The 12858-nt window shown below is 37.4% G+C and overlaps 2 protein-coding genes across 2 annotated transcripts in view; one reads left to right on the top strand and one right to left on the bottom strand.

Moving 5' to 3' along the window:
• Positions 1–280: 280 nt before the first annotated feature.
• hsdl1 (hydroxysteroid dehydrogenase like 1) lies at positions 281–3737 on the bottom strand. The gene is made up of 5 exons (XM_087805800.1): positions 3348–3737; positions 2104–2549; positions 1464–1547; positions 1276–1404; positions 281–660 (listed from the first exon to the last, which is right to left on the bottom strand). Exons 1-5 carry the CDS (start codon positions 3565–3567, stop codon positions 592–594), a joined length of 948 nt encoding a protein of 315 aa, XP_087661926.1. The 5' UTR covers positions 3568–3737; the 3' UTR covers positions 281–591.
• Positions 3738–3996: 259 nt separating this feature from the next.
• tbc1d32 (TBC1 domain family, member 32) overlaps positions 3997–12858 on the top strand; it is a 61625-nt gene continuing 52763 nt past the window's right edge. Inside the window, exons 1-12 of the mRNA XM_087806312.1 lie at positions 3997–4068; positions 4559–4715; positions 4785–4937; positions 6278–6443; positions 6512–6583; positions 7496–7621; positions 7689–7767; positions 7898–8001; positions 8289–8350; positions 9228–9378; positions 9447–9506; positions 12002–12101. Coding sequence (XP_087662438.1) covers positions 4059–4068; positions 4559–4715; positions 4785–4937; positions 6278–6443; positions 6512–6583; positions 7496–7621; positions 7689–7767; positions 7898–8001; positions 8289–8350; positions 9228–9378; positions 9447–9506; positions 12002–12101 — 1240 coding nt within the window. The 5' untranslated portion in view covers positions 3997–4058. The remainder of the gene's footprint in view (positions 4069–4558; positions 4716–4784; positions 4938–6277; positions 6444–6511; positions 6584–7495; positions 7622–7688; positions 7768–7897; positions 8002–8288; positions 8351–9227; positions 9379–9446; positions 9507–12001; positions 12102–12858) is intronic.

The raw sequence follows: 12858 nt of genomic DNA, 5'->3' as shown, positions 1-12858 counted from the left end.
TACATTTTTTGTTTTTTAAAAAAGGCACGTACCAAGCTAGTCAAAGATTTACATGTCATGATGTGCAACAGATTCAACAAAACAAATGCATGAATGGAATATATTTTTCACATATATTAGTGATTTAAATAAATATAATTAGTTAAAACATGGGAATATGAAATACATTGTGTTCAAAAACATAAAAATAAATGTAAATGTAAAATGTAAATCATGTTACAACTTCAACTTTATAGACAAAGGTAAAAATGCAGTTGAGTTGACAAAAGTGAGGCGAGTAGAAAAGATAGTCATCTTTATTGTCACTACACTTCCTTATGTAACATTTATAATTATGTAAGATTTCTAATCTCACCGTCATATTAGGGTTTGGCAGAAACTGGTGAGTCACACAAGTGTGATGAGGAAACTTTGTACATAGAAGAAAGAATTTAATTGAATACTCTCTGAATCAATAAAGTTCTATCTCTCTATCTTAAATAAATGGAAATTACATTTCAAACAAAATCAATCACCTGTACTGATTTACACACGTCACAATCAACTTGAGCTCAAGACTATTTTCATGATCTTCATAGCAGCAAAGCTGCCTCAGCTCCCGATGAATGCCCGAGATCCCAGAACCCAAATCCAGTCGGGTACACAGCGGAGCAGACCACGCTGGAGGGACGTTAGAGAAACACAACAGGACAGTGTGAGGGAGACGCACACATTTGTCAACTCCATGACTGCAACACAAATATCTTTCATACCAGAAATGACTTCAAAGTATTTTGTTTTCTTTCTATTTTTGTTGTTTTGTAATTGTGTGTATTGTGGCAATATTGTTTTTATATTATATATTTTGATGTGTGTGTCCAAGTGTTATTTTTATAATTTTGCTAATGCTAACATTATTTTAATGTTTTTTTCTGTATTGTCTACGATAATACGTGTTTTTTATATTAATCCTCTTTTTGAAAAAGAAAAGGTCTACATTTGGCGTTTCTGTTGGGTTTTTTCAATACAGCTTTTTGTTTTCACACTTTTTTGTGTATTTTGCTTGAAGAATGTATAGTGTATTGAAGTTTTGTTTGGTTTTCTATGTCACTTTTCATGCACATTTCTGTATATTTTCAGTGTGTTGCTCTATGTATGTATTTATTTCAATGTAGTTGTGTTCTCATGTTTGTCTCATGTTTGTACATTTTTCATGTGTATGTATTGAAACTTGTTGGCATTGGCTTTGACTATTTTAGCATCAGGTTCCACTGCATGAACCAGGAAGTGACTGACCTGCAGCGTGTGAGGCCAGTAGCCGGTGGTCCTGTGCGAGACCCCCAGGGTGGTGATGGCGTGACGCGCGTAGACGTCCGGCTTTGGCACAAACAAGCTCTCGGCCAAAGATGACGACGGTGTAGAGATCTGAAGGAATATGGTGCACGTTAGAAATGAAGACGGGAACTCTGGCGTCACAATCTTACCTGGAATGGAATCAGACTCTGAATGAAAAGTCCTTGACTGCTGTACTCAAAGTGCAGAGATCTGGAGAGCTGATCCAAAAAGCCCTTAGATAGATGATAGAAGATAAATTGTCAATGTGTTGATTAAAAAACCTTGGATTTTATTAATATTCTTAAGTATAGTTTACGAAGGAAAAACATTGCAATACATTTTTGAACTGTCTTTAATCAGAGAAACAGAATTTGTGATAGTTAAAATAAAAAAGAATAATCAATAATATATATATATTGAGAGTAATTAAGTATTACATAACAATATGTATTAAATTAGGATTTTTATGAGAACAGAAGAACATGACTTAATGGAATAAATACATTTTTCTCTCTTTTCAAATGCAATTATGAGGAATAAAAGTAGGAAAATTATAATTTTAGAGGCATAATTTTAGAATCTGTTTAGTAACTTTATCATGTATAACACTTCTTTGCACCATGGACCGGTATTATCTATTATTATTCACTGACCGACCTTCAGATAAAAAAATAAATAAAATCGGATAGTTTGTGTTTAACTAATTTTCACTAGTTAACAGGTTAAAAAAAATAAACTTGACTTAACATTTGATAGATTTTTTTGTCAAGAAAAACTATTTGTTCTCACAGTGCAGGCGGTGAGCGTGGCTCCTCCGGGCGTCCGTCTGCAACAAGCCGCCGGTGATATGTTGACCACTGCTCCTCTGCTGCGCTGCAACATCCCGGGCAGCACCAGTCGAGCCATCAGCGTTGCGACACCGACGTTCCTGGACACCAGATCCAAGATCCTTTGTTCTGGTATATCCGTGAAACCCTGGGACGACCCGAGCGACTCGTCCACACAGTTCACCAGAAAACCGACGTCTTTCCCACAGAGAGCCTCTTTGACCGGTTTGATGGCCGCGTGGTCCGTGGAGAAGTCGGCGAGAACGACAACCGTCTCCACGCCGTATTCCTGGGATAGTGTCGCAGCAAAGTCTCCGACGCTGAACCGCTCATGAGAGATGAAGATGATGCGGACTCCGTTTTTGGCCAGCTCTTCAGCATAACATTTCGCCACCGCCTGAGACACACCTGACGAAACAAAAGAGTATGAAAAACACTTACAATAACAGAACAAGAATAAAATAGGAATACAAATGCCATCTCTTCGAAATGTAACAGTTAGTTTTCATGTCTTAAAAAGAAGGAGTCGTCTCTGCAGTTGATTCAGAACTCTGCAGCGAGAATTCTGAAGAGAATTCTCAAGAATCCTTCAAACTCTTCACTGGCTGCTAGTTTCTTTCAGGATCAACTTTAAAAATTCTGGTTCTATTCATGGTCAGACCTTCCAGCAGTGATCGGATCCAGCCTTACACCCCAACTCGGGCTCTGAGGTCTGTGGATCAGAATCTGCCGATGGTTCCTGAACACGCTTCAGGACCAGAGGAGAGAAATCCTTCCAGGCTGTTGCTCCTAAGCTTTAGAACGATCTTCCTCTGTGTTTGATGATCTACTGACTCCTTCAAGAAACATCTTAAGACACTTTTATCCGTGCAGGCTTTTCCTTGATTCTCTGACACTCCTGTGTTCGTCTCGGTGTTTTCTTGATCTTTTAAGCATATATTTTATCGGACATTGTTTTAATTGTTTAAGCACTTTGTGACCCTGGTCTAAAAAAGCGCGCTACAAATATTACTTACTTAAGTTTAGGTACCGACTTCACCCTCTAGCTTAGCTCTTTTATCATCTCAATGATGTATAATATTTTGCTTTCTTCTGACAACTCCTTAAATAGATCGTTTTGTGTTGGAACTACAGGGGCCACATATTGACAGACCAAAACCCACGCTTGTTGTTATTCACTGTCTCAACCTTCAGATGTCTCCTCACCATTGACGACCGCCCACTCCCCATACACCTGGGTCAGCCTCTTTCTTTGGATGATTCTCGGTAAAAAGTGCACCCGGACCATCGTGCATCCGCCTCTGAGCAGGCACAGCAGCCTGGAAGCCGCATGCAGAGCTCCCACCAGAGCTAACGTTTCCACGTACGTCCCACATGATCGAGAAATCTCTCTGTACAGCAGGTCGAAGCTGTCGACCGCCGCCATGGATGCTGAGTCGGCGTTAGCTGAGTCAAGCGCTACAGTCTTCTGTATTATTAGGTTTTAAATGTACAACATTAAAAGCTACGTTGTCACCACATTGTCATTTACCGGTTGTTATTATCAATAACACACTATGGAGCGAACCCGGAAGTGGAGGCAAAACAACGCGTCACGTGGTCTCAAATGGTGCATTCAGGGAGTCAAAACAACAAAACGCGTCACGTAATTTTAAACAACATATTTAAACAAAAAACAAACTATTTTTATTACCGCTACCAAGATTGCATTTAGCTTAAAATAATAGTTGGATATTGTTTTACAGCTCCCTTTTAAATCTATTTAAAGTTCTCACTGAACATCTCTTTTAAAAAATCCTGTAGTTCCAGAAGGCAGCCTTCTTTGACAGACCACAATGCACCGCGGCAAATGGACGTTTCCATAGAGACGAGCCGTCGATGCTCGTAGCTTCTCATGAGACGATGACTTGTTAAAAAATGACTGAAGGTGACCCGTTTGTTAACATTATCGCTGTTGTACAAGTTTCTTTTAATGCATTGGGTCGAGTAGGTGCTGGAAGTAGTTAAATTAAAGTTAGTCAAAGCTTGTTGCTACATGTGTTAGCAGCTACACCGAGTTATCATTAAACTCAGGCAGTTTATAAATAAAATAAACATTTAGTTGTTCGCAAATTAAAGTAAAATATAGCTTAAAGACTGATTCTTCATTATTCTTCTTCAAGCATTTTAGTAAATAGCAGTTTAAGTAATACACAAAATTTAAAAGTTAAATTGTTTGTGATAAAATTCATAAAATACTAAGTTTGAATCCACAAACGTATCATTGTGTACAAACTGCTTCTCCAGCATATCTTCATATACTCAGCGGTGTAAACCAGTCAACTTGAAAAATGTATCTATTGTTTCAGTTACGCATGCAGGATTATATTATGAAATATTTATCCTAAAATACATGATTTATGTGTGTTATGCTCCAGGGATGTCTCAGCCATCTGCTGTGGGTGATCTGGAGCTCGAGACTTTGCTCAAACAGTTCATGAGCAACATCAGCGACAGACTATTGGCTGCTCCTTCATCTGAGTGTGTAGAAGACATTCTCCTGCAGCTGGAGGAGACCGACGAGAACTTCCACAAGTACGCAACTACACATCAGATTTTTCATCCCAATCTCGTTCATACGTTTACGATGTTTACTGTCCACAGTTACGAGCTGGTCAAGTTCGTCCGTCAGTATCTGGAGACGTCGGTGGGAAGTGTGGTGGAGGAAGAGACCTGGAAGTTGACCAGAGGTGATGGACAACATGCGATCGGAACGGGACATGAATCTCTGGTTCACACCGTCAGAGAGTCGGAGGAGTAAGTTAGACAACACTGTTCTTCGCCTCAACTGCACTCTAATTCAGTCTCAGTGCTGACTATGACAAGAAAACAATTCTAAGCATTGAGTTTGCCAAGGTTATCAAGATAGCTGTGTATTTATAAAATGTAAGTAAGTTATTAAAGTAATGGTTATTTGTAAAGCGCCTTTCTAGACCAGGGTCACAAAGTGCTTTAACTAACAAAAACAATACATAGTTAAAAATATACTTAAAAGATCAAGACACATAAGACAAACACAGGAATCCCAGAAAAATCAGGGAAAAGCACAAATAAGAATGTCTTAAGATGTTTCTTGAAGGAGTCAGTAGATCATCAAACACAGAGAGGGAGTATTTATATACAATTCATCCCAATTACATTTTGGATAAGAATAAACTTCTGTTGCTCCTCAATAGTAGCTACCTTTAATTCTCATTTATAACTTTTTTTTATATACGTTTTCATGTTTTATCTGGCCTCATTAAATCTCTGGTTCAGTTTATAACATCAATTCTGTTTTGGTTTTTACTACTGTTGATTTTCCATCACAAAAGTGTTTATCTAACTAAAATTCAGCTAAAGATATAAAATAAAGGAAAAAGGTAAACCAAAACAAAATTGAAAATATAATAAAAAATGTTTAAAAGTAGTATTTGTCCTGAGATAAGAAAAATAAAAAAGAATTAATATGGAAAATCATCAGTAAAACAATTATAATAATAAAAACACACACATATAAATAGTGTATTTTGTTTCATGAATTTGTAATTTGTTATATTGATTGTGTGTCTTATTTTGTGAATTTGTAATTTGTAATTTCAGTGATTGTATGTTTTATTTTCTGAATAGTTTTTTTTAGTTTTGCACCTCACAGCAACCGTCAATATACATTAAACAAACGAAAAAAAACTACAACTCAGAAATAAGACTTTATACTGTATATAAAAAACTTTAGTATTAACCACTGCCTCACAGCGAGGATTTTTCATTTATCAAAATGTATATGGCGAAGATAAATTAGAAATTCATAAAGCATTTGAAAATTAAAACGAGCTGAAAAATGACAATGCAGAGCATAGAAATAAAGTTGAGTTCACAAAAGTACAAATGTGGAAAAAGATTGTCGCCAGCTGATTGTAATGTAGAGAAATAAACATCTTTAATTTAAAAAAGGTTGTCAGTAAATAAACAAAGAATTTGATCAAAAAGTTGACGGTTGGAGGAGTTGGTTAATTATAGCGAAATAAAGCGTTTTAATGTTTGATCATGAAAACTACGACTGTTAAACCCTCTCCCCTGCACGATGTGTAAAGAACTCTTCGTTCCTCCTTCGACAGGTACCAGCAGATGATGCAGAGCCTGCAGACCAAGATGAGCCGAGTGGTTCAATCTGTGACTGACCAGTTTGATCAGGACCAGCTGAAGAAGGAGCAGAAAGAGGAACAACAGTCCAGCAGTTGGTACAACGCCAACTGCTCCGACAGCGATTCCTCTTTCAACCAGGTCAGAGGTCAAATACGTACATCACTTCTCACCAGATACTTTAAACCGACTTTTCGATCCGTTTCCAGAGCTATGCCTTCATCAGACAAGAGCAGCTGCAGGTTCTGGCTGATAACCTCAACTCCAGCAAACCCAAACAGGTACTCGGATCCTTCTTCGCTAGATAAGATTCTCGCTGACTCAGCTGGATGATTTTTTTAAATCATTTTCACTCTAGTAAAGATCCTGTTGCAGCCAACAGGTTCAACTTGTACTTTTTCGATATTAATGATAAATAGAAATGAAATTGGAAAACACACAATATGCTTATAAGTGAGGAAAAATAAACATAAATAAATGCGGAAACATGAATAGAAATATGTTTAAGGGAAATAAATGTATCCACTTTGTGTTAAAATAATGTTTTTTTGTCATTTTAATTTACATTTTTGTACAAATAATTGTTTTCCCCTTTACCTAATATAAATATATTATTTTTCCACAACAGAAAATCAATAAACAATCTATTATTTAATTGAATTGTATGTATTGTTAATAATTAATTAAATATTCAAAAGCAAATTTCTATCTTTATATCTTAATCAAGACATGATTCATTTTTTAAATATGTGGTTTTCAAAATTTGCATGTTTTGAATTCTCGTAGGTGATAAGTGGTTATGTTCACTTTTGATATGTCAAATCCTGCATCTAAGTCTATAAAAAATGGTTGTTATAAATCATTTGTGATAATAAAGTAAATTGGTAAGAATAAGTGAATTGAGCACAAGTTAAAAACATTCAGACAAGTAAATGAAAATGTATTTCTTACAGATTTATTCAAAGTCAATTCATAAGGTTTTTATGTCAATAAATATCAAGATTTCTGTGAAAAGCTTTTATCTTGATTACTTGGCTGAGCTTAACAAAAACGTAATGCAAACTGTTGCATTTTTTCATATGAACATTCTTTTCATAGTGAATTCTTCAAGACTTGAATAATATATAATATTTGATTCACTATGTGAAATGTTTGATCACTGCGTCACGAACAAATGTTTCTTGACCGTCAAGGTCCGCCGCGAGACCCTGCAGTTCCTCTGCTGTGCTCCTCCATCCGACGTGTTGAGCTGTGTGAGCTGGAGCGGCCTTCGCCGGAACCTCTGCGCCACGCTGGGCGAGTCAGACCCTGAACTCAGTGTAAGAGAACGTGAGAAAGATATCGTCTGTTGATTGAGAATTTTGTTGTTTTTTTCCTCTCCTGCAGGAAAATGTTCTTCAGTTCTTTGCCAAATGCTTCTCCTCTTCCCCTCTCAATGTGACGCGGGAGATCTACACCAGCCTCGGTAAGTAGTCATGCTAGTTGAATCTATAAAGGTGGTTCCACATCAGTCATTATCAATGATTTAACATGAAAATAAACGATTGTATTGGTTGTGTTATAGTTTCAAATGAACTATTATTCTCTGTCTGCAGCTAAAAGTGTGGAGTCGAGTTTCCTCTCTCTTAAACCGAGCTTCCCCTCTGGATCAGCCGGAACTAACATCGACAGACCTGAGATCAGCAGTCTGCTAAAACAGGTCCGGTGTTTTTATCTGTTCACAAAATGTCAGAAGAAATGAAAATATCTTACTTGAGATGATGCATTCAATTGCTGTCCACGATTTAGGACATTCCAGATAAATATATGTGTTTACCTTATACGGTTCGGTTGATAAATAACCTTATCATATAGTAAATTAGCACCTGAAGGCATCATACCTAAGCAGCTTCACTGATTGGTCGATCTTCTGGCAGGTTTGTGGCTCAGAAACTGAGTTTTATATTCCTGAAAACTTAAAATTTACAAAATAAACTTCTATTGCAGATCCGACTGTTGAACGACTTTCAAAAAGAGGTCACGACCTTTTGGATACGCCATCCAGAAAAGTGAGCGATGTTTGAACACAAAAAGATTATCAGAGACATTTCAAATGATTAGAACTCCTTAAATGATTGGTTTGTATCAAAAAAAATCCAAACATCGTGTGTAAGCAGGGAGGTGTAACTTTGTGCTCACGTAACAGTCGTTACAGTCACAAGCAGCACTTCCACAGTAAGACCAAGCACATGGGACACATGAAGGAGTCAAGAGTTCAGCAGACTTCGTCGGAAAACAACTCCTCAGTGACTGCCTCGTAGATAAAGGGATATTTTAAATATTATTGGCATGATGATGCTGATAAAAGTCCACTTAACGCACACAGCGATGAGCTCAATAAGAGGGAGTGAGACGAAAGAAGAGGTTACGGTAGTAGATGGGATCTTCGAGCTGGACACAGAGTCTCACTAAAATACTTCTATAAAGCGAAATTATTTTTAGTTTCAGGTCCTACCACAGCACCTAAAACCTCCTGAACACTCACTTGTCATCTGGTGATTTAACTGAATAACTAAAAGCCAGGGGGAAAAGGTTTGTTATATGTATGTTAAAAAGATTAAAACTCATTACTACTTTGATTATTATGTTAAGAAGTTAGAAATCAATTTTGATCCCAATAGTAAGTCTAATAATGTTGAATAACTGCCAGATACTTACTTACTTATTTAATTTATCTTCGACAGACGGACAAGTATTTGTACAGCCATGAAATATAGTTACACTTGATTATTGAAAAAAAGAGTTAAAGTCGTTTTTAAAAAAGTACAGGATAACCATCATACTGCTTTTGACAAATTATATAAAAATACATACTGAATATAAGGTTTACACATTAGATGTTTTGATTGGGAGTATAACATGTGTGTGTTTTCTTTCGCACTTGAGGTACATGGAGGAGATCATCGAGAGCAGCTTCTCTCTTCTCACCCTCCGCCATGAACTCAGCTCCTCGTTGCCAGGCAAGGACAAGCTCTTACAGCCAATTCATCTGCTGGCCCTGCTGGACGTGAAAGCTGACTGGTTCAAGAAGTGGATGGTAAGTTATCGAACTTCTGACTGAAATTCATCTGTTGTTTATTAAATCTCCTTTTATCTTTGTGCCAGCATGGCTTCTACAGCAGGACTGTGGTTCTTCGACTCCTGGAGAAGAAATACAAACCTCTGGTGATTCTCTTAACTTGATATATTGATTTTTGTGTTTATTTTACCGTTTTTATTATTATTCTTTTCATTTTTATTAATATGGTGCGTTGCTTTTGTTCTCATTTTTAATATGTATGTATGATTTAGAGTTTCCGTTTAAGGAAAAAATACTTGCGTCACATTTTATTAAAAACCAAAACTTTAATTATAAGTTATTTAAATGTTTTGTTCAGACATTCACAGTTAGAGCATGTGTAACTGTGTTAGATGGATGGAAGGATGGATGGATGGAGGGCTGGATAGATAGATGGATACATAGATAGATAGACAAAGGATACAAAGATTAACACATAATAGAATCATCTTTTCAGTCCTGCCCCCAAACTCAGAATTAAACAATCTTATATCACAAGGAATGAATGAGACCCTGAATCTATTAGTGTTGCATCATGGGAGGAGCATTCGTGCTTCTCTGTTCACTGATGACAGTGTTGACAGTGATGACAGAGGATGATGTCATCATCATGTTGGACAGTAGTTTGTCCAGTGATCTCCTCTCAGCAACTGTCACCAGTGAGTCCAGCTTCATGCCAACCACAGAGTGTTAACTGCATTATATGCGGCCCTTTAGTCAAAGATGATGTAGAAGCTAACAATCTTATTTGGATTTATTTATTTATTTTATTAGTTATGACTCTATGAATAAGCCTGAATACTTTTTTCAAAGTATTTGTCTTTAACAAGCAGAGTTTCTGCTGTTTCCTTGTTGAAGAAAAACAAAGACTTCATGTCAGTAATTCGTTCATCTCGTAAACCAAAATAAAGATTTAGAAAAAGAACACGTAATTACAAGGCAGACAGATAAGTAATTGTTCTTGATTAGATTCAGTGTTAGGACGCAGAATAATTCATGAGCTGCAGCTGCATCAATGCACAACAATGAAGCTAATCTAGATGATAATTCTCAAGCCACATTTTCCTCCTTAGCCTTGTTTCCCCGTCTCACTTTCACAAGGACAGAGGTTGTTTGAAAGTCCAGCCTAATGCTGAATCCAAATCGTGGAAGGTCGAGGGAAGAGTGTGGGAGATGAGGGGGCACACCAGTTTACCACTCTGTCTTCGCAGAATTGATTTCCTTAAAGCCCAGACCTTCCTCTCAACCCCCTGCCTTGACTTCTAAAGAGGATTACTTTGGAGTCAATGCCACAACTTTCCTCTGTTAATTAATCCAAATTACTCTTGCATAGTAGTGCATTGAATTTCCATAAAACGGCTCACTACGGGCTCAGAATTATACCCCTTTAACGCTTGATGGATCTCTTTAATAAAGCAGGTTGGAACTCTGTTATTCTCGTGTGGCACCTTTTTTTTTAAAATTACAATAATAAACCTGGACTCTTGTTTCACTGTGGCTTTTATTGAACGCCTGAGTTGGGAAGTTTTATTTCAGTCCACAACTCTTAAAGTACATTCTCAAGTTATATTCATGGAAGTATGTCCATGCCATAAGAAGATTGAATGCTTGAATTTAACATTGAAAATGTTATATTTTAATGCTTCTTTTTTTTAACACTTGTGTTATCTGAGGGTCAAGGTGACCCGGAGGGCTGAAAACAAAAGTGTTTGTTGTATCCCTTTTGTGGCCTTTGGGTCAAGGTGAACGATCTCCCTGGCTTCCATAAATACATATGCAGTGGTGGAGGTCGTTGAGAAGGGATACCACAAACACGTTTGTTTTCGGGCCTCAGGGTCACTGACAGTCCAATCAAGTAGCATTTTGGATTTGGGGAAATAGAATATTAAACTTCATGTGTAAAATGGAGAAAATATATTCATTTACAAAATATTTGATTTTTTTCAATCCAATTTTCAATAAAATATTAAAAATAATCAACATTTCAAATATTAAATTCAGCCATTCAATATTCTTATGTCACTGATATACTTCCATATGTCTCGTCCACAGGAGAATCACGCTTAGATTTAAGAATTCTAGACCTTTGCTCAGATATATATATTATTTTGCATGATTATAATTTTTTCCAGGAGAGACATGTTAGTGACCTCAGAATCAAATCCCTTTTAAACCTTAACCCTTGTGGTCAAGGTGACTCGGTGGCCCAAAAAACAAATGTGTTATCCCTTGTGTAATCTCTGGGTCAAAGTGAACGATCTCCCTGGCTCCCATAAATACATAGTGCATATGGTGATGATGATGCGTGGTGACTAACCTTGATCTTTATGGTGAATATGGTGATGTCACTGACATATCCTCCATATCAGTGGATTGTTTAGTAACCTCAGAATCAAATCCCTTTTTAAACCTTTAATTTGATCATGAAATGTTCACAGTTTAACGTATGGCAAAAACCAGAGGCGCTCGTATTCACATGTGATGAATCTAAAATGGTTCCACACTCTTCAAACCTCTCCAGTTTCCACCTCATGTGGAGAATTCACCTGAAGCATGAGCAAACGACCTCAATCATTTCTCCATGACCTCTGTGGTGTTCCAGATCGTGGCCTGTGTGCAGCAGTGTATCCACTTCTCGGATTCCGGCAGAAACTCTGTGACAAAGACGACCAATCTGCAATCAGAGAAGCATCAGGCGAGCGGTGAGTCCAAGCGTCCGTGTTCTCCCTCGTCATGGGAGTCAGTCTTGGTTGCACAAGCATCAGTGATAATGATGATTCATCGTCTCGGCGCGGGACAGAAGCCCTAATGGAAGTTAAGCTCAACCAGCGCCGTAATGAAAAAGCTGTGCTTCATTTGAAGCCAGCGGGCGTTAAATGTATCGGTACCTGTCTTGCCCGTCATTTATTCAGTTAGCGTCATGCCGGCCCGCCGCCCCTGTTGTCATTCTCCACAGCGGGCCACAAACAAAATGCACTGAGTAAAAGAAAGCGATAAAACATTCAGAGTATTCAGGCGGAGACATCGGGGGATAAATATTTTATTAAGGGAAGCTAATGCAGACAAAAGAGGAGCGAGCGAAGGAATAGGAAAACATACTTTTGAAACAAATATGACAGTTTGTTTTTCTTGTGACTCCCTCTTCAATCAGAGCAGATCCGCAATCCGAATAGTATTTTTAAACTCAATATTATTGTCTCCAGCTCCTTCAGAGAAACTGAGTTCGAACTGAATTTGATCATCTTTCGTTTTGACATCGTTCATCTTAGATGTCATTGTCACAAGTTCAGAATCCCTTTGAATTATTTATAGTTGCACCGAAAGTTCAGTACAGCACAGTAACACCTGCGTGACTGTCAGGGACACAACTGTGGTCTGAGTTTGGATCAACTCATCTCCTATTATATTTCAACTAATGTGTTGATTTAAGTGTCTCTTAAATAGATGTTCGACTCTATT

The sequence above is a fragment of the Callionymus lyra genome, chromosome 13, assembly GCF_982586985.1.
Source record: "Callionymus lyra chromosome 13, fCalLyr1.hap1.1, whole genome shotgun sequence".
Lineage (NCBI taxonomy): Eukaryota > Metazoa > Chordata > Actinopteri > Syngnathiformes > Callionymidae > Callionymus > Callionymus lyra.
The sequence above is the reverse complement of the archived record's forward strand: the minus strand, read 5'-3'. Positions and strand labels throughout refer to the sequence as shown.